At 38.3% G+C, this 26,006-nt stretch overlaps 1 protein-coding gene and 1 long non-coding RNA gene across 5 annotated transcripts in view; one reads left to right on the top strand and one right to left on the bottom strand.

Moving 5' to 3' along the window:
• The window catches only part of DNM1L (dynamin 1 like), a 43,197-nt gene extending 17,220 nt beyond the window's left edge, over window positions 1-25,977 (top strand). For 2 of the 4 annotated variants that reach the window (XM_068190869.1, XM_068190868.1), the window contains 17 exons: window positions 472-518; window positions 1,601-1,672; window positions 2,149-2,235; window positions 2,851-3,013; window positions 4,296-4,416; window positions 5,026-5,157; window positions 5,425-5,631; window positions 5,832-5,952; window positions 6,829-6,984; window positions 7,102-7,191; window positions 7,924-8,016; window positions 9,797-9,853; window positions 11,042-11,119; window positions 21,029-21,196; window positions 21,830-21,939; window positions 23,110-23,269; window positions 23,695-25,977. In XM_068190869.1, the coding sequence (XP_068046970.1) occupies window positions 472-518; window positions 1,601-1,672; window positions 2,149-2,235; window positions 2,851-3,013; window positions 4,296-4,416; window positions 5,026-5,157; window positions 5,425-5,631; window positions 5,832-5,952; window positions 6,829-6,984; window positions 7,102-7,191; window positions 7,924-8,016; window positions 9,797-9,853; window positions 11,042-11,119; window positions 21,029-21,196; window positions 21,830-21,939; window positions 23,110-23,269; window positions 23,695-23,751 (1,919 nt within the window). In that variant the 3' untranslated portion in view covers window positions 23,752-25,977. The remainder of the gene's footprint in view (window positions 1-471; window positions 519-1,600; window positions 1,673-2,148; window positions 2,236-2,850; window positions 3,014-4,295; window positions 4,417-5,025; window positions 5,158-5,424; window positions 5,632-5,831; window positions 5,953-6,828; window positions 6,985-7,101; window positions 7,192-7,923; window positions 8,017-9,796; window positions 9,854-11,041; window positions 11,120-21,028; window positions 21,197-21,829; window positions 21,940-23,109; window positions 23,270-23,694) is intronic. The other 2 variants (XM_068190870.1, XM_068190871.1) reach the window with 1 other exon arrangement.
• Window positions 1-26,006, bottom strand: part of LOC137474375 (uncharacterized) — a 330,950-nt gene that overhangs the window by 30,279 nt on the left and 274,665 nt on the right. The window lies entirely within an intron of this gene.

The following is a 26,006-nucleotide window of genomic DNA, read 5'->3' as shown; positions in this document are numbered from 1 at the left end:
AAGTATTTTCTGTTTGCTTGCTTTTAGTTCTACAGGTTTTTCTAACTTTTTCTTTCAGCTGTAATTTGATCTCACTTGCATGGATTAGAAAAAAAGATGCTAAATGCCTGCCTTTTCTTTCCCAGGTTTTTAAGCTATTGCTAATAATTATTTTGTTTTCTGTTCCAAGCTGATATTTAGTGAACAAGACCATTTCTGAAGGATTGCAGGATAGATGATTGGCTCAGTCATAGATAGGAAGGTGGACCTCATGTGAGACAAATTAGACACAGTAGTAAGGTGCAATGTTTCAGTAGACAGAGACATAAATCTATTTATACTGAGCTATTTAACATCTAACTGTAGAAAGCTAACTAAGTTTTTCTTTTGCTGCTTGAAAAAAAAAAACCTTGTAGTTTTCAATGACCAGGCCTTGGAAAAAATGTTAGTGAAACATGTACTTTTTTCTCATGTATCCATTTTTGTTTTCAGAGGTAGATGCTGCAGAATGGGGTAAATTTCTTCATACCAAAAATAAGGTATGTTTGCTCTCTTGATGAAGTAGCTGTGTCATAAATATATTAACAGATACATACTTAATTCTGGTATCTCTTCTCTTGGCTTTCCTGAAAAGACAATGTTCATTGGTATTATTATACCTGCTGTACTGTATGGCAGAATATTGAGGAATTTGTGTTTTGCTTTTTATGAGTAGAAAGCTTTTGAAAACATAAAATGTCTGTTGTGCAGGTCATTGATTCTGCTGAGTTATCATAGTCCTTTTTGGATTATTTTGTTGATTATTCTGTTTTGTGCACTGCCAAAATTAGAGTGGATGTCACAAAGACAAGGTGTAAGCACAAGTCATTGCAGTCCATTGAAGAATTGGCTACTTAAGAGGTTTATTAGAAAGCTGTGAGAAAGAAGGAAGAGCCCCATGTGCATCAGCGTGAAGGAGCACAAACTGAGTTGACTTAGCACCTCAGGAAGAGTCAAAGCTTAGTTCTTGCTTGAAGACAGTCATATTTTTGTTGGCAGATAAATGATAGAAGTGTTTATTTATTTTAAACTGATTTTTCTCACCTTCTAAGTAGTGCTAGAAATTGAAGGAAAGCTAGAGAGGAATATAGAGGGAATCAGTGGAAAGATAGCTCTGTGCTAACCTTTTTTGGTTGGTGGCAGGAGAACAGTTTTTACAAGAGTGGGAAAATTTGAAAATGAAACTGCCCTTTGTCCTCTTCAAGATGAGGAGTGGTTTAGGCCACATGTTGCTTATTAACTTCAAAGGATTACAACTAGACTCAAAATGGAATTAACTGTTTGGAATTCTTTGTAGGTGGACACCAATTAACAACTTGTGTCTGACATTGGTTATAAATCTTAATAACTGCCATCTCACAGAATTAGTCAACAGATTAAATACCAATTTCTGTAATTTTTAGCACTGATCATTCCTGTTGGCATCAGTTTAAGGGTTACTAGTAATTCTTGTATATATTTTTTTCTATATTCTGTATACTTAGAGAGTTTTTCACCATCCCTTGAAGAAGAGAACATTATTTTGCAGTTAAATAAGCGAATGCTGTCTTTGATTTTTAAACTTTTTTTTTTCTTCCTTCAGATCTATACAGATTTTGATGAAATTCGTCAGGAAATAGAAAATGAAACAGAGAGGATTTCCGGAAACAATAAGGTAAATCCGGTACTGTCCATCTGTTGTCTTGCTATTGATTTTCTTGCTGCTTAAACCTTTCTTAAAGAGTTTCAGGAGCTAGGAGTGAAAAGCACTTAACTGTTCTCATGAAGAACATGGGAATACTTCTTGCTATCTTGAGATGTTTTCACTGTGTTCATGAGAACAATTCAGCTGAAAGACAGAATTGTTGCTTTACTTCAAGATTCTGTAATAAAAGTGCAAAAAATAAACTTTCAGTTAAACTTGCTTTCATTTTTCTACATACCTGGCTTTGTGTGTAATTATAAAACTGGCTGCTTACAAAGACACAATAATTGGTTGACAGATGGTTGGCTTTTTTTCCTTACTGTGTGTTTTAAGGTATATGGTGAAAGAAATTCTTTGTAGTATGAAACTACAGCCTTTGGATTTTTATATGATAAATTTAAATAATCCAGGGCAGTAATTATTACTTCTTATTAATGTATTTCTAGGGGATCAGTCCTGAACCAATTCATCTTAAGATTTTTTCATCTAATGTTGTAAATCTGACTCTTGTGGACTTACCTGGAATGACAAAGGTAAGGTGCAAAATGCTCCTCTTCTGACTCAGTGTGTATTTTTGAACAAGATGTGCCTGTTCACTCTGCCATTGTTCTGCATTGCTAGATAAACTGCTTTCTTGGGCTTAAGTAGTGTTATGTAAATTTGACATGTCACTATCTTCTAGGGTAAGATTTGGGTTTGTGCTGCACTTTGCTGATGTCAGAGATAGATTTGCTTATGTTTTTCCTCTTTCTCCATATAAGTGATGGTAGGTCTGTGGGCTGCATGTTCCTTTCCATAGAAGAGGTAGCACACCAGGTCTCAGAGCTGCACCTGATAGATGAGATAGATGAGTATTTGGCAACTTGGAAAGTCTCTTCCACATTGCTTCTCCAGGAGTGGCTATGTGTATTTTGTGTAAGAGGCTGTATAAAGTGAGGATATCCTAACAGAAATGTTCAGATCCTGCTTGTTCAGGTTACATATGGAATAATTTTCTGAGACATGAAGATGACAAGATGACTTCTTTCCCTGCCCATGCACACATCCACACCCCATTCTGCCAGTTGTGCACGTGGTTCTTGGAGACCAAGCCTCATGCAGGCATAAAGATACAATTTTGAACAGTTCCATCTTGTTTTTTTCTTGAGGTTCCTGTTGGTGATCAGCCTAAAGACATTGAACTTCAAATAAGAGAGCTCATCCTTCAGTTCATCAGCAATCCCAATTCCATTATCCTGGCAGTCACAGCTGCTAACACAGACATGGCCACTTCTGAAGCCCTGAAAATAGCTCGGGAGGTGGATCCAGACGGTAAGCACCAAGGCTAACTGGATGCTGTAATTCAACTGCTTTTTAAAACTCAATCCTAAAATCAAACTGAAGTTGTTTGAGCAAAATATAGTAAGAAAAGTAAATGTCACCACATTTCCTGGAAAATGTAAGTTTTGTATTTGCTTAAAGACTTCTTGCTGCAGTCTCTGCAACTCAAGAGAATGCTGGGATGAATCAGTAACTGATAGATTTCTGGCTTGCCAGCAGACCAAGTAGCTATTTTAACAGTCATGGAGTCACTTCTCGTTCCACAGCAGCAGATTGATGTTAAGAATGTTGGGGGTTTTCAGAGTTTTAGTAGTTCACAGTGGTCTGTTGGGGTAACTTCATGCTTTATTATCCGACATTGTTTCTTTGGTAGAGAAAATATGCCACCCTGCAGCTAGTAATTGACTGTCTAGCTGTTAGTTTAGTGACTTTTGGTAAGGATAAGATCAGTTTTGGCGCCCTGAATTCTCAGTGGGAGAACTGGGTGATTGAATGGAGTAGGAAGATTATAATTTTATATTTACCTAAGGACTTTGAAACAAATCTGAAGCTACTGGCTGTCTGCTTCTTGCTTTTGCAAAGTGCTGTCAGTACCATTGACTAACAAATGGCACTGTGTGTTTTGAAAGAACTTGGAAAATAAGCATACAGAAATTAAGCTAAAATTTAATGTTGGTACCTCAAATTTTTCTTTTTCATAAAATGTAACATTTCTTGATTGTTTCACAAGTGCAAGTCTGCTTTGCTTGTCTGCCACATAACCTTGAGGGAAACCTCTTCTGGCAGTCTGCTCAGTTAAACTGTTCTGGTTCAAGATATCCCTTTTATTTTACTCCTGTAAAAATGATTGACAGTGTCTTTTGGATCACTTCCCAAAATTCTGAAACTTAAAGGTCTAGAGTGGCAGATCATGTTGCAGGTTCTGCAGGAGTAATGCTATATAGTGAGAACCTACAGTACTAAAGTAGCTACACTCACATGAAAGTTTCAAGACCCAAGAACTTACTAATTTTACTGAGATGCTGATTTATTTTTTGGACTCAAAAAGTGTCTTATATTTTAAATAAAAAGTTCTTGGTACATTTTTTCAGACAAAGAGCTCAGGAAATATTAAGGTCCCAGACAAATCCTTTGTGTGTTAGCCTACTGGTTTAGATGGGCAACATTCACCTATTTAATGAATTTAGGTCACTAATTCTTCATTCGCTGAATTATGAGTTTTAGTTACTCTGATCAAATCAGAACATCCCTGTGAGTGTTTTCCTTTTGGTAGGTCGAAGAACCCTTGCTGTTATCACAAAGTTGGATCTCATGGATGCTGGCACTGATGCTATGGATGTGCTCATGGGAAGAGTGATTCCAGTCAAACTTGGCATCATTGGAGTAGTGAATAGGTCTGTGTGGGCACATTTGGTGCTATTTTTAAAACTCTGTTAATATGAAGTAATGCTTCTGCTTTTTTTAGCCATGAATATAGTTTTAAGAATAAGGTGACAATGTTGAAATAATCTTCTGAATAAGCAAGTGAGAAGCTTGTTGCTCACTTCTCAAAAGCCTTTGTTCTTCCACTCAACCAACTGCTAATGAAGAGAGGAGTAGGGACACTTCTAAAAGAACTGTAGTGTCACCACTTCTGCTGTTGTCCTTCAGCTTTAGGGGTGCTTCTGTTCACATTAGCTCTGATCCAGCACAGGTCCTGTATATATTAGTCCTAAGTGTATGTGACTGTGGAACTGTTTGCTGTATTTTTTTACCTTACTTAGGTCAAATCTCATGTAGTTTTGATAAGAGCATTGCTTACTCTGTGTATAGTTGCTACCAATGCCAATTTGTTGACTATGCTGCATGGAGAAACAAATAAAAACCTTTAAAGTCTAAGGATGGTGAGTTATATGTGTAAAGCAAAACCCAGCTGTTTAATGTTCTGTCCAGAAAAGCAGAAGTGTAAATTACTTGTACTTTGCATCCAATAACTAGTGTGTAACTCTGCCTTTTACCTTCAGGAGTCAGTTGGATATTAACAATAAGAAGAGTGTGGCTGATTCCATTCGTGATGAGTATGGGTTTCTTCAGAAGAAATATCCTTCCCTCGCCAATCGAAATGGAACCAAGTATCTTGCTAGAACACTGAACAGGTATTCCTTGAAGACATAAACTGATGTGTTAGACATATGTGCAGACCTTTCTTTCTACCCTTAGTGTCTCTTTTGGTGCTGTACAGTAATGCATTAAAGAAAACTCTGGTTGCAAACTCTGGTTCTCTCGGTTTCTGAATTCACTGTAATTTTCCCAAGTAAATGTTTTCTCTTGGTGGTTATTTTGTGTCTCTTCTCTGTTTTGATGGAGATGATAAAGCTGAAAGTTTTCCTCCCTTCTAATGAGAGACTGTTTTCTATTTTTAGATTGCTGATGCATCATATCAGAGATTGCTTGCCAGAACTGAAAACCAGAATTAATGTTTTAGCTGCCCAGTACCAGTCTCTACTGAACAGCTATGGGGAACCTGTTGAAGACAAAAGTGCTACTTTATTGCAGCTGATCACCAAATTTGCCACAGAATATTGTAACACTATAGAAGGAACAGCAAAATACATAGAGACTTCGGAGCTGTGAGTACAAATGTTTTCCTGGAATATTGACTGAGTGGTTTGGTTGACCCAGTGGCTCTTACTGGCTCTCACTGGCAATACTGCTACACTGGACCATAACATACTCAAAAATATTTGAATCCAAGTAACTGTAAAAAAGGTTTTCAACAAGAGCTTTCTTCTTATTATTTGCTACTTCAGTTGTTATTTTCTTCTTTCAGATGTGGTGGAGCCAGAATCTGTTATATTTTTCATGAGACTTTTGGAAGAACTTTAGAATCTGTTGACCCTCTGGGTGGCCTTAACACAATTGACATTCTGACTGCCATTAGAAATGCCACTGTGAGTGTTCTTCTGTATTTCTGAGTGTTGTTGGCTGTATGTTAGAGAGGAAGCTAAGGTTTAATTCTATATAAGGGGCACAACTTTGAAATGGTTCAGTGTTTTCCTGACAGATTTGGTTTCTTGCTAATATGGGAATTAGTGTTGCTGAGAATTAACAGAGTAAGGCCACTTTTCTATTTTGCAGTATATAATAAAATGTTCACTCCTTCAGGCTTGACTTTGGATGTCAGACATGTCAGTCTGCTTTTGTACTGTGTCTGTTGTGTGTGTGGACAGACAGGAAGGTTTCTGCATGGTCTTGGACCATGAGGTACTCCATAGCTATGATCTGTGTTTATGTTCCTATTCCTCCTGTACATGTAAAATGTAAAAACAGGATTTAGTAACAGGAAAGATGTCATATTTCAGGTAAAAAATGTTATATGTGTAGCTAAGCATTGGTCTGTATGGTCATAAATGAAATTACTCCAAACATGAAACTGACCTATCTTGTTGGCATGGTATTAGATGCCCAAGACTGTCCAATAAACAGTGGCAGTTTATCTCTCTGAAATTAGAAAGAAACAGTCTTTGCCTTTATAATAGATTTCATCAAAATGTGGATCCACAAAAAAGCATTGCTCAGATTTGTAAGCCTAAAGTGACATGAGTAGGTAGAAATCTGCAAGATTCTGTAAGGATGCTTGTTAATCATTGTTTAATACATTTTTTCTTAAAAACAGTAACTTACAGCTTTTATTTTTACATCTACTTGAGACCTGTTCTGAGTGTCACTGTGACCTGATTTATTCTGGGCCTCATCAGATACTACTTCTTAGAAATGCATCATGTTTTATATACAATCTAGCAGCTTTTTCCCTCTTTTTGAACCAGGGTCCCCGTCCTGCCTTGTTTGTTCCTGAAGTTTCCTTTGAGTTGCTGGTAAAAAGGCAAATCAAACGTTTGGAAGAACCGAGCTTGCGCTGTGTGGAGCTGGTTCATGAGGAAATGCAGAGGATTATCCAGCACTGTAGTAATTACAGTACACAGGTAAAAATGCATGCTTTACAAGTGAGATTGTAATTACTGGTGTGTGCATGTGGGTGTGTGATTACTTGCTTAAAAACTTCTGGAAGTCTCACCAGTGAAATTTTGGTTTGTTTTTAGGAATTACTGAGGTTTCCTAAATTGCACGATGCCATAGTTGAAGTAGTAACCTGTCTTTTGCGTAGGAGACTTCCTATCACAAATGAAATGGTAAGTTTTCATCTACTGTAATTTTGCTGGTAAAAGTGCATGTTTTCTGGACTCTTGATGCTTCTGTTTGCAGAGTCAGGAACCCAAATTATTAAAAGAATCCTATTTGTTAAATTGATAGTTATTTAATATGTACACATTTAATATGTACACACTCTTCTATATTAGCGTATAGATATACATGAAACAAAGGGGTGGGGTTAGGGTCAAGCATGTCGTCCCCTATGTTTCAATTTCCCAAGAAGAATTTTACAAATTTTCAACTTAATATCTTCTAGTCTTCCTCATATAGGTCATTTCACTTCCTTGTTACGGAATGTATGTTTACTGTAGAGTTTGGGATGCAGTGATGAAAATTAAATTGTAGTCCTTACTCTGTGTGTTTCAGAGACTTGTAATGCCCTTTAACTAGTGAAAACTAAAAGTTCAGCTTGTACCTTCAAATAAATATGTTTTAATATTAAAGTCTGATTTGGACTGCCTGTTGGAGAGTAAAGAGTGTTTCAGTATTTGACTCTGAGTTTGATGTGAAAAGCAAAAATTGTTTTATATACTCACTGTGCCTCACAGTGAGCCATCTCTCCCTGGTTCACATTTTGTAGGTGGTTTGTAGCTGAGTGGTCTTTTGCTATGGGCAGTTAAGCTATGCTTGCCAGCATTGTAGGTCATTGCTCTGCACTGGCAATAGGTTTACTCCCTGAATTTTTGATCTAGGAATGTCTTGCATTGCAGGTTCATAATCTGGTGGCCATTGAGTTAGCTTATATCAATACCAAACATCCAGACTTTGCTGATGCTTGTGGGTTAATGAATAACAACATAGAGGTAAGAAAGTACGTCCTCTTAAAAGGTTTATTGTCTATTTAAGTGAAAGTGAAATTGATAAAATAACAAATGTTTCAACTTCTTTCCTTGAAGCACATTTTTACATTTTGAGGCAATAGAAATGTGATGAATTATGAATATGGTGTATACTCTAGTGATGTGTGGATTTGTTAGTTTCTATTGCATATTACATTCAGGATCACAGGTTGATACTTCACTGAAAGGATTCTACCTGTTTTTCAGTCTGGAAACTAAGATGGGCATCTAACTGAGTATTGCCTATGAAATGATATTTTTGAAGGGGAAATTTAAATATGTAGTTGTGAGATGGTGTATCATCTTAAACTAACTGCATTTTGACTCTGACACAGTGTATCAATAATGTTCTTCTCATTCACAAAAGGATAATACAAGTATTGTTTCCTCTGTTCAGGTTCTAATTTCTGCTTTCTTTTGGCACTGTTCTTGAAAATCTCTGTGTTACCACAGTTCAGTCTCCCTGAGACATTCTGTCCATCAGTCTCCCACCAGTAATCTTGTGTTTTTCAAGTCCAAATCTGATAATACTTGTTGCTGCCATCATCCTGTGGAAGCAGCTCAAAAACCAATCTGCTAGATTGGAAGAACCAACCTGGTGTTGTTGCAATACCTCATCTCTTTGGCTAAGAACTCATTAATTACCCTCGTGTTTATCCAACACATCGTTTTCATTCATCACAGAATCATAGAATGGCTTGGCTTGGAAGGTCAACACATTCCAACCCCCCTGCCATGGTGCAGGGACACATTCCTCTAGACCAGGTTACTCAGAGCCCCATCCAGCCTGGCCTTGGACACTTCCAGGGATGGGGCATCCACAGCTCCTCTGGGAAACCTGTTCCAGTGCCTCACCACCCTCACAGTAAAGAATTTCTTCCTATGGAATATGTAATTTAAACCTGCTCTCTTTCGGTTTGAAGCCATTCCCCCTCGTCCTGTCACTAGATGCTCTTGTAGTGTTCCTTTTTTAAATGCTTACATTAAAATTTTTACTCTAGTTTTAACCTTTTACTTCCTTCTATACATATATTCTGTACTGACTAGGCATGCATTTGAATTTGACTTGGTTGACTGCTCTTTAGTTCAAAAACAATATGTATGGAAACTGCTGTGAGTACAGAAATTAAGACTTTGTGAAGCTGAACATACAAAATTGTATCATCATGTGTTACTTCAAGTAGTTCTTTCCTAATGTTTTCCTGAACAGGACATTGATGTTTTTGAAGAACCAAACCATGTAAAGCCAAGCCTTATTCCGTGGACAATCAATTGTTAATTTTAAGCAAAATCAGATATTTCTTTGTCCTGATTGCTTCAAATTCTGTTTTTCTATGAAACAAATTCTTCCTCCTTGTTCATTTTGGGCTAATCATGTGCTGGCCACAGAATCAAATCCTTTCGATTATTTGGAGGATTTACAGCTTAATGAGGGCTGTAGAGTATCTGTGCTGAGCCAAATTGTGGAGTTTTGATATTGTTTTGTAAAGGCTCAGGTTTTGATTAGGGAGTGTGGTGCAAAAAAACTTTGCAAAACTTCTTATATTGAGAATTTAGTTTTGACCAGGTAATCAAAGTATGCAAATAATCAAGGTTTTCATAGACCACAGTATTAGTGTGGTACTGGATGATCTGAAATTACTCATGTTTGTGTCTAAAATTGAAGTCATCTGTAAAATGAATCTTGCCTATGTGTTGATAGAGAGTAAGACATAATTGAGGTCTTGCTGGATTGTTTTTAAAGGAGCAAAGGCGGAACAGATTAGCCCGGGAATTGCCTTCTGCTGTGCCACGAGACAAGGTAAGGCTTTATTTTTTACATAGAGCCGAATGCATTCTCCTAGATCCAATCTAAGTATTGGAAGTTTTGATATGCTGCCCTAGTAACAGTCTTGGGAGCTTCCAGGTATTGTGTTTTTTCCTTTCAGTTTCACAAGATAGAAGTGGAATATAATTTTCTTAAAAAGATGCAATTTTGGGAGGTTTTAAATCTGATATTTCGGAAGACTTCTCTATAAATGTAATAATACACTTACTACTTAAATTTTGTTATCTCAGGTAAAGTGTAAAATGCCTGCAGATGTTGAAGATGGACTCAGAACTTTCATGCTTAAATTTGTAGCTGAGACACATTGATTTCAAAAGATAAACAAGTGATTTGAAATATCCAGTGCCAACATAATGACTTGGTTTTTCTTAAGTCATTCTTAAAACTGCAGTTTATTGCAGTCTTACTTTCTTTGGGAGCGGATGTTGGAGGTGACATTTTTGGTTGTTAATGAAAATCCAGTTATGTATTCTGTCTCTGGGGCTTGCATAATTTTATCAGATTTTGGGATTAGTGCAATGACAGGAGTGGAAGAACAAACCAAATGTCATGGAAAACATTGGTTGTAGAAAAGAACAGTCTGACAACAAGCTGGAATTTTAGATAGTTATTTAATACTATATGAATTATTAAGAATTCAAAGATAGAGACTATAGTTTAGGATCCTCATGAGGTTGTAACAGGAGTTTCTACAGCTGATAGAAATCTGTTCACTAACTTCATTACCTTAAAAAGTGAGACAAAGTCCCAGAGTAGATCTAATACTGTTGCCTTTAATCAGTCTAAGACAACTGATGGATGAACTGGGAATTTAAGGTAGTTATCTAGAGATTGCTTTCAGTGCTCTTTGATCCTTGATTTTATTGATTTCATAGTTAAATTATCAGTGTAGATGCTTAAATGAAATTGAAGGTCAGATAATCCAAAATAACTGTCTTGGAGATGCTTTTTATTTTTCTTTTTTTTTTTTTCTTCTCTTCTTTTTTTTTTTTCTTGTTTTTTTTCTGCTTCTATTACTGTTTTTCTTGCAAATTCAAAATACTTCTTTTCTGGATTTTGAATGATGCTAGTAGGTAAAAGTGTATGGAATTTGCTAGGTAAATTTGGTGGTGTTCAGTTGAATTTTTTTTTCCCCTCCCTGCATTTTTTCACCTTCCTTAGTCTACTAAAGCTCCAGGTGCATTGGCACCTGCTTCCCAGGAGACTGTTACTGCTGCTTCTGCTGAGGCTGATGGCAAGGTCTGTCTTGATTTTTCCTCTAAGCACTGCATGCACGTTTCTGTTGTGGTGCACCCAGGTGTAAGGAAAGCAGTTTGTCCCTAGTGTTCTGTCACCAGCAGTGTGTCCTATCCAGTTTGGATGTCCTCCCCAATGTGGATTACTTGGCACTACTGGTTTTATGTGCAGTGGCATGTCAAGACATGCCATGAGGTGGCCAAGTCACTGCTTTCTCTTTGAACTCTTGTTTGCAATGTATTGTGGTGCAAATATGCACCTAATTTAACTCTAACTGTTAATAGATTGTTGGGTGCAACAGTACTCTAATCAAAAGTCTCCAGCATGGCTGTTAAACTGCATGTTTTTAATGTGTTGACAGTTAAAGAAGGAGGACAGAAGATAAGCTAAAATGTGAGTTTCCTGCTTCCTGCAGGGAATCTTTACAGGCTTTGTTCAAACTGAACCTCCTTTGTGTTGTTTCACATAATTGTTGAATCCCTGGTTTACTTATATTTGTGAAATGTGTTCTGCAGTGTTTTTTTACATGTTAGGTGTGATGTCTTATCTGTTAAAATAACAGCTCATTATTCCTCTGAAGGCTTTTCTGCTAATTGCTCTTGTTATAAACGCCAATCACTCGTTTTAAAAATTTATAAAAGTTTACTAAAAATAAAATGGAAAAAAAAATAATACAAATATAGTAATAAAGATTAAACAATTAGAGTTAGGACAATTAAAGAGACAATAACAGCAAAAAGTTACAGCCCGGGCTGGGTACCTCTCTCTGGACAAAAGTGAGCCAGGAGAAGGACCCCGATAAAAGAGAATTCCCTCCTTAAGAGGGGTAACCTGTTGCATACACAAAGCACTTCATGAATATGCATATATTTATTTAAAACAAGAAGTTCGTCCGGTACTTGTTGAGGAATTCCTGTTAATCCCAGGCGCCTTGGAGTCTAAGTCGAGTTTGGAGAAGTTCGGTTTTTTGTTGATAAGGAAAGCCATAAATTCCTCTCCTCTGGAAGATTTAGGGGTTTTTGTAATTGTTATCTCTGTGTGAAGAATTCCTTGATTATCTTCTTCTTCTCTTGAGCAAAACGAATACCACACACACACATATTTTCTATTTTAACAACTGAAGCTTAATTTCAATTACAAAACTACATTTACTATATTATTAAAATGTTACTACAGCATAACTTTCCAACCTAGCATAATACATATCGTAAATATCTGCGTAGAGCCATACATTCTGCATTTTTCACAATCCTTCCTCTTTCTTTTTATAATTATTTTGGCTCGAGCAATATTTACTGCTTTCTAGTCTTCACTTTTCGTTCATTTTCTTCATAAATCAATCTAGCCTCTTGAAAGGGGTCTTCTATATTATTTTGTTTCTTTAATACCATAATCTTTTGCACCGTTTTTGTTGTATCCAATTTTTGATCCATGGTCACTAATTGCATGCCTTGAACTACACTGGTGATGAGTCGAATGAAACAGGGGATCAAACAAGGAAGAAATATTAGACCAGCTGTAGCGCATAACAGGAAGAAGCCTAGCTTTTTCCACCATTCTATTTCCAACACGTTATCCCACCAGCTAGTATTCAGCATTGGTATACAAATTGTCAAGTGAGATTGGTACAGGTTTAGGTGGTGGTGCTGGCTTAGCTTTTTTGTTTATCAATTGCTCTTTTACCAGATCCTGTGCTTTATTCCCAATAGCGTATGTGAAACAAATCCATTTTTCCCCTTTTGGGCATTCACTTCTCGCCCTGTTACCACTTATTCCTAAATTCTCAGTAATCCAGTACTTTTGTCCACTGTGCATGCAGTTTCCTAATCTGGATGGGTTATAACAGTGACTGTTGACATGAGTGTGCGAGATAAAAAAGGAGCCTCGGTGTCTTTCCATATACAGCTTCTGGTAACACCTGTAGCATGGCTTTGTCAATATCCCAAAAGGGAAAAGACAGAAAATGAGTGACAGAAAAAGGAGAGGTCCAGTATGGCTTATACTCCCACCTCCCATGCCTATGGGGTTGCAACCCACAGCAGGTGTATGTGATCTTCTTGGTGGCGATTATAGAGGCCAATCTGGTCTTGCCCTCTCTTCTTTTGTCACTTTCTTTTAGCTAATTTCCAGGCAAATCGTTTTTGACACTCCTTAACGGTGGTCTCCCACTGTTTCTCAGCTATTTCTCATTCAACAGGCACTAATAATTCCCATCCACAAAACAAAGTTATTATTTCAGTTGTTTCAAGCTCTGCTTGGATGGGGATCTAGTTGACACTCGACACTTCTTGCAATGGGGGCGTCACTTGTGTGAACTACAATACCAATTATTCCCACAATTCAAACATTTACATTTAACCCAACTAACATGCCCAGTATTTGGGTGAATCAGGCAGGGTATATTACGTGGCACTGATTGAGGTTGTAATCCGCCCTCCTCTTTGTATAAATCACAGGCTAAGGCCAAAATACAGGAGTTTTTTTGTCCGAAACTGTCCTGATCCTCCTGTCTGTGGTGGCAGTATTCCTTCCCAAGGAGGGTACCGGAGGCACCTCAAAGTTTGTCCAGGCAGTATTTGAAACTACTGATGTAACTCGGTCTTACTTCCCAGTTAGGTGTGATCCTGTGTATATTTCTTGGATCATTCAGGTCTTCCCAGTTCATTAACACCCATTCCCCGTTTAAGAGTCAATTTTATATCACCCGGTTCAGATGTTATTGTTCACTCCTTAGGTTCTTCCACAGGTCCTTTGATTCTGCTGGCGTGGATCCACCCTCGTTCCCTGGTCCGCATCGCAGCCTTGGCCGTCAGCAATACCTGAAAAGGACCTTCCCATTGTGGAGTTAAAGATTGTTCTTTCCATGTTTTTACCAACACCCATTCTCCTGGGTGAATATTAGGGATTTTAAAGTCTAAAGGTGTGGTTTGGGGGATTATTCCTTTTAATTTCCAATTTTTAAGAGTTTTTGCAATGGTGGTCACATATTTTTTAACATTTTCTTCCCCTACCTCATGAGTAGCATTTTCATGTAGAGTAGTCAAAAAAGGTAATCCAAACATCATTTCATAAGGTGACACTCCCAGGTCTGACCTGGGTTGTATTCGAATCCTCAGTAAGGCTAAAGGTAGTCATTGTACTCATGACATTCGGGTTTCAACTATTAATTTAGTTAAGGTTCTTTTTAAAGTTTGGTTCATTCTCTCTACTCAGCCAGAACTCTGTGGATGCCATGGGGTGTGTAATTCCCATTTTATCCCTAAGGTCTGAATTAATTGTTGTAACACTTTTGACGTAAAATGTGTTCCTCTGTCTGAGTCTATCCTATTAACTATTCCATATCTTGGAATAATCTGTTCCAAAAGGGTTTTACTTACCACGTTGGCTGTAGCTGTGGCAGTGGGAACTGCTTCCACCTAATGAGTTAGATGGTCTGTTATTACTAATAAATACTTCCATCTTTGAACTTGAGGGAGTTCAGTAAAATCTACTTGAATACTTTGAAATGGCCTAAGAGTTAATTCCCGACCTCCCAATGTGGTTTTTCTCATTACCTTTTTATTTATCCTTTGGCAAGTTATACATTTTTCAGTAACCTTCTTTGCTATCCCAAAAATCCCAATATACCCATAGTTCCTTAGAAAGTGATCACACAGAGCCTGAGTACCCCAGTGAGTTTTTTGATGCATGTCTTCTAATATCCTTCTAGTAAGTATTTTATTAAGTAATTGTCTTCCATCAGGAAGTTTCTATTTCCCTGATTCATCTTGAAAACCTCCTATTTTTTTTTAAATTCTTTTTCCTCTGCTTCACTAAATTTTGGAATTTCCAATTTCTCCTCATTTGGAGTTAATATTAGCATAACTCTTTCAGTTCCATTTTCTGCTGCATCCTTAGCTTCCTGGTCTGCCAAATTATTTCTTCTTACTTCTGGAGTCACTCCCTTTTGGTGACTTTTAATATGTACTACAGCTATTTCTTCTGGTAATCTTAATGCTTCTAAAACCTCTAAAATGAGCCCCTCATGTACTAATCCTTTTCCCCTTGAATTAAGCAATCCTCTTTCTTCCCACATTTTTCCAAAGGTATGTACTACTCCAAAGGCATACTTTGAATCAGTATATATAGTTCTCTTTTTGTGTGCTAAATATTCCAGTGCCCTTTTTAGAGCATATAATTCACAGGTTTGAGTTGACCAGTTTGAAGGTAATTTCCCCTTTTCAATGGTTTGCATGTTTTTCCCATCAACTACTGCATACCCTGACATTCTTTTTCTGGTACTGGATAATTTCTAGACAATCATGTATTAGATTATCTGTTGGTACACTATAACTTTTTGGAATATTTAACAAACAGGTTCTTTCTGCTCCTGTATCTACTACAAATTCCAATTCTTCTTCTTGGGGACCTACTTTTAAAGTTATCACAGGCTCCAGATGGTATCTGTCCCCTAGAAAATAGAGCCTTTGACACCCCTATTCTTCTTCTGTGCTCATCTCTTTGAAGATTTTCAGATCTTTTGCCCGCTTAGGACAGTCCTTCCTATAATGTCCTTCGCCCTGACAGTAAAAACAGACATTCCTAAAATGCTCCTGAGGTTTGGTTTGTATTGGGGTTTTATTCTTTTCTGTTCCTCTGTCTCTACGACCGTTAGGAGTAGAGTCTGTGTGGTTTTGATTTTTCTTGTACTTGTTTTCTCTCATGGTGACTGCCATAATTTTTGCCTTCAGTTTAGCTTTTTCTTCATCTCTCCGGACATAAACTTTCTGAGCTTCCTTTAATAAGTCATTTAATGGTTTATCATGCCAATCCTCATTTTTTTTTCTAATTTCTTTCTAATATCTGGCCAAGCATTCGTTACAAAGTTAATTCTTAACAAAGCTTTCCCCACATCAGTTTCAGGATCTATTCCTGAATATTGTTTTATATTTTTCCTAAGTCTGTCTAACCATTCAGTTGGGGTCTCTTCTTTCCCCTGCTGTGTCTCAAAAGCCTTTTTAGCATTTTGCCCTCGAGGTGCCGCCCCTTTTATTTCCTTGATTATTGTATTGCGATAGTCATTCATAAGTTTTCTCCCCTCCTCACTATTTTGACTCCACCCCGGAGGTTCAGTTGGCATTATGTCTTCTCCAGAGGGCCCCTGTGGATGTTCTTTATTCCAGGCTTTAATGCCTGCAACTCTTATAATTTCCCTTTCTTCTTGAGAAAATAATATCTTCATTATAGACTGCATTTCTTCCCAGGTATAAACGTTTGGACCTAAAAATTGGTCAAGTTGTTCAGCTGTGCCGATGGGATCTTCTAAAATTCTTTTGATTTCCTTTTTAAAATTTCTGACTTCGGAAGAAGTCAGGGGAGCATTCACAAATCCAATCCCACCCCCTTCCCATCGGGACCTCTCTTAGTGGAAATAGACCAATTTCTTTATTCCAATGTTTTTCTGCAGCTTTATTTTCGTGTGGTGAGGAAAAATCAGGAGAAAGCTGCCTCCTAACTGCACCTCTAGTATTTCTATAAGGAGCATCTTCCAGGGACAGGGAGTTCCTTGGAGCCGGAGCTGCGGTTTCCAAGGGAACGGAGCTCCGGGCAGGAAGGGCGGTGTGAGGAGGACATACCATAGAGGCCAGGTCCTCCAGAGGCGGAGCACGGGCGGGGTTTGCTGCCGGAGCTGCTGAAGGGGGCAGCATGTCCGGGGGATACCGGATGGGAGTGCGGTCAGCCTCCACGTGGCTCACGGCGGCTGAGCCGGCCGCTCCCGGCAGAGGCAGGGCAGCGGCGGCAGCGCTCAGTGTAGCCGGAACGGGCAAAGCCGCGGGGGATGGGGCCGAGAAAACCGCTGCGGGAGAAGCGGCCAGAGACGGGACAGCCGGGACTAACGGGAGCCCGCCGGGCGCGGCCAGCGGACCAGCCGCGGACAAACCGGGCAGGATGGGGAGGGGGTCGGTCGGGCAGCCGCGAGCAGCGAGGAGGGGGCCGGTACCGAGGCGGCAGGCGGCGAAACAGGGACCGGGAGGGCCGCCGCAGGCAGCGGGACGGGAGCCTGCAGAGCCGCCGCCGCGGGCACGGGAACCGGGGCAGGAACACGCGGCGAGCCAGAGCCCGGGGTGGGCGCAGGCACCGGGACAGGCACCGGCACCGGGGCCGGCGGAGCTGAGGGGAGCAGCTCGCTGGGACCCAAAACCGGTGCTGGGGCCGCAGGCGGTGCAGGCGCGAATGGGAAGGGAGGAGGTAACATTTCTAAAGGATCCCATTCTTTTTCTTTTCCCTTTTTTTTCCTTTCTTGTTTTGTTTCGGGGATTTCTGATACCTTAAAGATTTTTACTTTCCTAAAATCCCCTGTCCAACACGTGGCATATTCTCTTTCTTCTGAATTAAACGGTTCCTTTGAGTTTACAAATACATTTAAAGCCTGACAAATCCATTTCTCAAAAGAACCATATCTAGGCCAATAAACGTGGTCAGATCTTATTTCCTTTGTTGGCCATTCAAGCATACAAAATTGTATCATCTTTACTTTGTCTTTATTTCTTGTACAAGGGTTTTTTTCCCAGTTGGCTAACATAACTCCTAGGGGACTATCTTGGGGTATCTCTGTTGATAATTTCTTACTGGATTTCTGTCCCATTTTTCAAGATTTTATCTACTCACCCCCTGCCTCTGTTCCACCTTCCTCCCCCTACTTAAATACCACTTTTCCCTCGACTACACTCTCAAAAAAAAAAAAAAACAACTCCTTTTTCTCTCACCACCCTTCAACACAACACACTTTCCTCCAAGGAACTACAACAAAGCTTAAAATAAACAATCTGCATTACGTATACTTTCATTTGTCCCCATTCGCTCAAGTTTATTTTTCACTTACTCACACACACAACAAAACAACCACAACAACAAGGTACCTTTTATTTTTCAACACACCTATTACACTTTTAGGTGTCCCTGGCCAGTCCCGGTGTTCTTGGATACCCCTCAATCCGGCTGCATTGTTACCAACCCCAGATTCTCTTGGGTGTACCCTCACTCCGGCAAAATTTTACTCAGTCCTGGGTGCTCTTGAATATTAATATCTCAACCCAGCAGACTTTTAATTCAACCCTGGGTGCTCTTGAAGATTAATATCTCAACCCAGCAGCAACCCTGGGTGCTCTTGAATATTAACCCCTCAACCCAGCCCATTCAATTCAACCTCCCTGGGGGGGATTCTCTCACTCTTTTATCATTCGCTTCGTCTCTGTACTGGCCGCTTTTCTCGCGAAAAAGACGGAAACGCAGCATAGGAGACTACCGCTCTCACTTAGCAGGTCTGGGGTAACCAGCCCGCCTCTCATTCACACACATTCATCCCCCCCTTATCCACTCCATTCACACATTCATCCCAACAAATACTTACCTATCCGTTGTCCTTGGGTCTTTGTTCTTCGTGTACACTTTGGTCTTAGGGGCTAATTACCGCGGTTTAGAAATTCTTTCCCTTTTCTTTGCTTTATTGTCTCTTTTTGTCCATCGGATCGTAACCTGCGGTCTGTGGTCACACCAGGGGAACAGAGCGAGACTGCCTAATCAGGGCAGGACGCGCCTTCTCACTCTAATTCTCCTACAGCACCCACAGAGAGGTATTAGGAACCATCCTCTGCTACCATTTGTTATAAACGCCAATCACTCGTTTTAAAAATTTATAAAAGTTTACTAAAAATAAAATGGAAAAAAAAATAATACAAATATAGTAATAAAGATTAAACAATTAGAGTTAGGACAATTAAAGAGACAATAACAGCAAAAAGTTACAGCCCGGGCTGGGTACCTCTCTCTGGACAAAAGTGAGCCAGGAGAAGGACCCCGATAAAAGAGAATTCCCTCCTTAAGAGGGGTAACCTGTTGCATACACAAAGCACTTCATGAATATGCATATATTTATTTAAAACAAGAAGTTCGTCCGGTACTTGTTGAGGAATTCCTGTTAATCCCAGGCGCCTTGGAGTCTAAGTCGAGTTTGGAGAAGTTCGGTTTTTTGTTGATAAGGAAAGCCATAAATTCCTCTCCTCTGGAAGATTTAGGGGTTTTTGTAATTGTTATCTCTGTGTGAAGAATTCCTTGATTATCTTCTTCTTCTCTTGAGCAAAACGAATACCACACACACACATATTTTCTATTTTAACAACTGAAGCTTAATTTCAATTACAAAACTACATTTACTATATTATTAAAATGTTACTACAGCATAACTTTCCAACCTAGCATAATACATATCGTAAATATCTGCGTAGAGCCATACATTCTGCATTTTTCACACTCTTGCTTGGAGTCAGAAAAGATGGTCAGTCACAAGTTTGTGTATTAGCAGAACCAAGGGGACTCAGTCTTTCTGCTTTATTGCACATTCAGATTTTAATGCAAAGCTTCCATTTCTATCCTGAACAAAGTGGTTAAAGTCAAAATCTAGTCAATAGTAGAATTTTGACTCTTATTTTCATCAATGTTTTAGAGGTTTTGATATGCTGCAAAATTTATAAAGAAATCAAGATCCACTGTGAAGATAGTTTTGTAATTTAGGAAGCTACATATAGCATATATCTATAGCAGGAAGCTGCCATATTTGGTTTGCATTTCCCATAAAAGCTGTCCTCTGAGGGGATACATTCATATTCTCTTGTGTAGCTTTGTTTTTGAAACTACTTTGGAGGTAGAGCAGGCTCCACAGTAACACAGAATGAGAGTGGCATTTTTGTCATTTTGAACAGCTGTCTTGCAATCTGAAATCATGCAATGGAGCTTTCCTTACCAATAATTTTCTCTTATTAACAAAGTTTGATTTGAATTTCTAGTGTGTTCTACAATGCCTCTGAACAGTTGTGCAATTGAAATAAAATTTTTGATGTGCACAGATTAGCTGGGTTTCCTCCTGTATGCTACTGCTGTAATTCTATTTGCTATGCTTTGTTCCTCACTTTTTTTTAGATATAAGATCAGCCTGTGGTGTTTCATTGTAAACACAATAGATAAATTTAGCTTTTTTCCTCCTGTATCTGAAGCAAGGCAAGTACAAAGCCTTGAATGACCTTGACTGTTTTTCAAACAGGAGTAGATTTTAAAGCACAGAGTAAATAGAAGAGATATTAGGCTTGTGGAATGGTACAAAATAAAAATTGCCCCTCTTCTACATCAAAATAAACTTTTGGTTTTTTAATACTAATTAACACATGATGGATACCATCCACTAATATTTCTTTTGTTCAGTGATTCCTAATGTTTAAGAGTTGATTGTTACATCTTTTTCTCAGAAGATTCTTGAGTCATTCTATGTCTGGAACTCCCCAGAATCTCTGATCTTCACTCCAGAGGATGAAGATTTTTGTTTTTATTTGTTACAAAAAAAGCCTTCCGTAAATTCTGACAGCACAAATATGATCATAGCTGTGCTACCTCAAAACAATAATGAGCATATTTTTTAGCTGTTACTATAAGAAACATCAGTTTGTATTTAAATAAAACTTGAAGAATTTAAATTCAAATATTACAAGAGCTGGTGGTGATCTTCAAAATATACCTTCAGAATGATCCTGATAGTATAGGATGTGTGGTCAAAGTCAAATGACTTAGAAAAACCACCCCATATTTCAGAAGTGATTTTTTGACCCTTAAAATGCTGTGGAGCTTCTCCATTTGAGACATTTTAATACCCTTTATTAGGGAGAGTAGGAATTTTTAAAAGTTTTCATTTTACTGGTACCTTTTGTGAGCTGTAACCAGCAAAGGGAGAATAAATGTGGTGAATGTGAAGAACATAATGAATGGAATATACCTATGAAAATCTTACTTTTTAGTGAGTTTTACCTGTAGTGATTTGATCAGACTCTTCTCTACAGTGGCCAAGTTCTAATCCTACCATGTCTTTTCAATGTGCTGTTTGTACAGAATCCTTCTGTAGGAGCAGATGCACCTCAGGAGTCTGGAACAGGCAGCTGGAGAGGAATGCTGAAACCCTCCAAAGCAGAAGAGGTATCAGCAGAGGAAAAATCCAAGCCAGCTGCAACCCTACCTTCTAGTCCTCAAAAAGGACATGCTGTAAACCTATTAGATGTGGTGAGTCTTGGAAGACAAACTCCTTTTCTTTGTAGTTCAGGCTCAGGAAAGAAAACATCTGAGTTCCAGACCTTGTAACTTTGCTGCTAATATGTGGTATCTTTGTAAATCATTCCCACTATAGCAGCAGGGAGTCCAGCCAGTCTCTTCTGCTTTGCTTCTTGACCAACTCCAATCTCTCTGCAACCTCCCTGCCTGCTCCAGTTTCAGGTTATGACTGGGACAACTGGCTTCCTTTCACAAATTCCTGTGCAAGTGAACTTGCACAGGAGTGCAAGCAGTTGGTACAGAAACAAATGTTAGCTCAGCTCAAATTCCTGCTTTTCTTGTTCTGAATTTTAATGTATATAGTAGAGGAGAAGAACTATTAAAGACAAAACCCACTTTTTAAAAACAGATGGAGATATTTGAAGTATTTGGAGAGCTTTAGAAAAAATGTAGTGGTGCCCTCTGACCTTTGTTTCACACATGTGGATTTTGATATGTCTCTAATTTTATTTCTGAAGAATTACAGGTTTTTGCAAGACAGGTTACATCTATCAAACTCGGGCTAAAAGAGCAGTAGTTAGAGTTTTGAGTTGTATTTGCAAATGAGTAGAATTGGTAAACTGAGGGTTTTATTTTTTCACACAGCCTGTACCTGTTGCACGCAAACTTTCTGCCCGTGAGCAACGAGATTGTGAAGTGATTGAACGACTTATTAAATCTTACTTCCTCATTGTCAGGAAGAACATTCAGGACAGGTAAACCCAAACTTCCTTGAAATATTTAAGCCATGCAAATATTGTGGTATTTCAATAATCATATATATAATCATGTTATTTTTATCATGTCCTTATGTTTGTAAGAAGAGAGAAAATAAATTAATTTTTTAGAAGGGACAGCAGCAGTAAAATTTGACCCTTCACAGAATGAAGCAATTTGAAGAAGCACTTGTTTCCTCTAATGGTTTCAAGTTCTGTATAATAAGTAAAAGGTTTAATTATTTAAGAGATGCCTGCTTTTCTGGAGGATGCTTCAATTCAGATGGAAGATTTGCAGCAAATAACTGGAATAAACTCTAGATGCTGTGTACCCCAACAGAATTTAGCTTTGCCATCCTGTTATTTCAAATGGGAAGGTCAAATAGGAGCTAGTGTGTGTGGCTCAGTTTTCTAGCACTTAGCTATAAAGATGGGAAGGGCATGAAAAAGTTTGTTCTACTGTGGAAAATGCCTTAAAAGTTCTGGCTTAAAAATGTCATACCTTTTCTTTAATTAGGAGTTCTATAAAACTTCTTTTGCTTATGTCTTTGTGGAAATGTCTAACTTCATATAAACTTACATTTTTATGTATATGGGAAGTTTGGGGGGAAAGTACAGGAATCTGGAAACCAGATTTTAGAGCAGGTTAGTGAGGCTCATAGGTGTGTTAGTCTATCCAGTAAACTAATACCTTCAATGTAATTTTTAGTATTTCATGGCAGGGGAGTGCTTTGTTTACCTTTACTGCACTGCTCGTACTATGTAATATCAGAGATATGAATTACTTCTTTGCCTCTTTCCCTTCCCATTTACACATAAAATTTGGTTTTAGGGTTGACATACTTAAATGTGTGTCATCCCCTGCACAGTAGAGATAGGTTGGTTTCTAATGAGCAAAGTTATTATTAATTTGTGTTTCACACTCTTCATGTTTTTTTACAATGCAGCTTTTCTATTTGGAAGAAATTAGGTTTATATGAATTAGTTCTACTCTGATATTGTACATGATGCTGGTTTTACTTGAGAGAGCTTTTATTTATGGTAGTGATAGATTCCTGGTAGTTTGAGCCAAGGCTTTGTGTAGCTGCTTGCCCTCATTGTGCATTGTTCATCAGGAACAGCCTGGTTTTGAACCATTATTTTAAAGAAACAATCTTTATGTGCTTGCAGTGTGCCAAAGGCAGTGATGCATTTTCTGGTGAACCACGTGAAGGACACTCTCCAGAGTGAGCTGGTGGGCCAGCTGTACAAATCCCTGTTGTTGGATGACCTTCTCACAGAGTCTGAGGACATGGCACAGCGCAGGAAAGAGGCAGCTGACATGCTAAAGGTAATGAAGAGATCAGGAGCTCCTGGCAGCATTTCACCATATCAGTGAGAGGCTTTTTGAAAACTTGTCTTCCTTTTTTCTTTACTGCTTTTCAAGACTGTGCCAGTGTATTGCTTTTCTGTGCTAGAGGAATTAAAACCAATACATGACCAGGAAGGATTACAGATGAGCTTTTACATCTGCAGTTGAGCAGGCTAGATAGAAAATAGGTACAATTTTTCTCTTTTATTGCAGACTTTTAAAACTGTGTATGGTGAAGAAGTCTGCCCTTCTTGAGAATTTAATGGGTTGCAACTTGTTTCATAATGACACTGACTGGCTTTGGTTTGATTTTTAGCTTTGCACTTCCCAGACTGCTGCTGTTTTGTCCCCAGGAAACCTCTCCAGCATAACTAACTCTGGCTTTTGTGTGTTCCTTTGTGCAGGCCCTGCAGCGAGCCAGCCAGATCATTGCAGAGATCCGTGAGACTCATCTTTGGTGAAGACTGTATCAGCCACACTATTTATATGCATTGGAGGTTACATTGGCTTGACAATTGCTAGGCATGGTATACGGAGTAGAATTTTTATTTATGAACTCTTATCTGTGTACTGCAACTGTGTAAATCTGCTCATGTAAAGACAGTTGGTTTGATTTGCAAACAGAAAAATATGCTGTATTTTGCAAAAGAAGTCATATTTAATCCATATAATAAATGGCTCTAAATGTTTCCTTACCAGGTTTCTGGTGCAAATTAAAGCAGACCAAGTCTTCTGTCTCAGTGACAGTCTCATTTGAACTTGGGGAAAAACGTTCAAGTTCCAGTGCCTGACTTGCTGAACAGGTTGCCTGTGGTTAAGACAGCCGGTGTAGTCTTGTGGCATAGTTTTAAGCTGCTTTTCCAGTAGAAGTTTCAATACTGTGAAGAAAAGAGAGCACCGAGTATTTTCTTTCATGAATATATTGCATGCACTGTGACAGATGGAGGTCTCCATTTTATAGCACAGTAGAGATGTCGAGCGTATTACTATGTATGTGTGTTCCCTTTTTTTTTTCTCTTTGTCCCCAAATGTTTCAATGGCAGACAAAACTTCAGACTTTGATTTCATGGAGTATCATGTAGGAAGAATTAGCCTGGAGCTTGTGAACAAGAACAGCCTACTAAAAAGTGGCTGCAGAGTTATTAATGTGCACTGGAGCTTGTGAATGAATGTTGGAGTTTATAATCAGGCACAAGGACACCTTCCCCTTCCTCCCCCCTGGGACCAAGCCCCTGGACTATCTGACAGTAAATTTGCTCTGGCAAAACTGAAAAATAAAACTGGATTTCAAAACTGTCATGGGATAATAAGCGTTTCTTTTAAAAACAGATGAAGTTGGCCAGGGAGAAGAGGATGCCCACAAATTCTGCAAATTTTGGAATGTATGACAGTATGAAAGAAAGTCTGTGGAATTGGAATATTTATATCAGAGATTACAGTTGCTTTTGAGGAAATTTTATTGTGCTGTAAGTAGCTTTTTTTTTTGAGGACAATCACAAGATTATGCAATTTTAGGTTGGAAATTAAGTTGATGAGGTTTCTTTTTTTCTTCTGATTATAATTCATACAGATGACTATTGATCACACTAGCCTTGAAAAAGTAAACGTTTTAATTTTTATGAATAAAAGTTTATTTAAACTCCAGCCAGCATACTTGCATGTACTTTTCAAACAGATTCACTCTTTTTGTATAAAGTGAAAATGTTTACTATGGTGTTGCTGATACATTTTCTTTAACACAACTTGCATGAATAATAATAGGACACTGCTGTTAGCCTCCATGGCTTGATTTTATTGTATTGGACGATAGAGAGGGTTTAATTACCATATGCAGTTCCTTCCCCCTGAAATCAGTTAGCAAAAAAGGAATTCCTCTGGTAAGCTGCTAAAGAGTGAAAATTAAAAAATCCAGTTTACAAGGAGCTCTGTTTAAAAATGTATTTTTCTCATGGTAATCTTCAGTTTGGCATCAATATGAGCACAAGGAGTTAAGTCTAAAAGATGCAACTTTTGGATACTTTGTGTATGATCTGAGGTAATTCATGCAGAACACAGAAATATATATTGTGTCTTTAAACAGCCTAAAAATCATGGTGTATGCATTACATGTAATGAATACAAAGGAGGTGCTTTTATCTTGCATTGTATCCAGGGATGGTAGTTCTCAGATTTAAGAAATATGACTGAAGTGCAAACCACTTTTGAAATCAATTTGGTGATCAGTGAAAGCTTTTTACGTTTTGTCAAAAGCATTACATTTCTGTTTGGTATTCACCTGACACCTCTCTCCCTTTTGCTTTCAACATCCAAGAAATTTTCAACAAGGTAGTGCCGTCCATAAGTGATCTGCTACCTAAGCTTTAATTCCCAAAGTTCAGTCAAGTCTCTTTGTTAAGAAATACTCTGATTTGTAAAGTTTTGAAATGCTACATAAAGCAAATGAATTTCATTTATTGAAGAAATTCTTGCAAGTGATACCTGGCTCTGTAATGTCATGTGAAATTTCCAGTGTTAATTTGGTTTCTGAAATGTTACGACTTTTTTTGTTTAAGTTTCACAAAAAGTTTCAATTTGGTAATGTTGGAGTGCCAAGAAATGAACTTGATTTGTAATCCTTAATGCAAGACTTTGAAGGTCCATGCTGTAACAATCCTGTTATTTAATAAACAGATAATACACAAAATTAATTACGCCAGAAATAATTTTGGGCTGACTT

Source organism: Anomalospiza imberbis, chromosome 5 (assembly GCF_031753505.1).
Source record: "Anomalospiza imberbis isolate Cuckoo-Finch-1a 21T00152 chromosome 5, ASM3175350v1, whole genome shotgun sequence".
Lineage (NCBI taxonomy): Eukaryota > Metazoa > Chordata > Aves > Passeriformes > Viduidae > Anomalospiza > Anomalospiza imberbis.
Note: the sequence above shows the minus strand (reverse complement) of the source record. Positions and strands in the feature narration are given on the sequence as shown.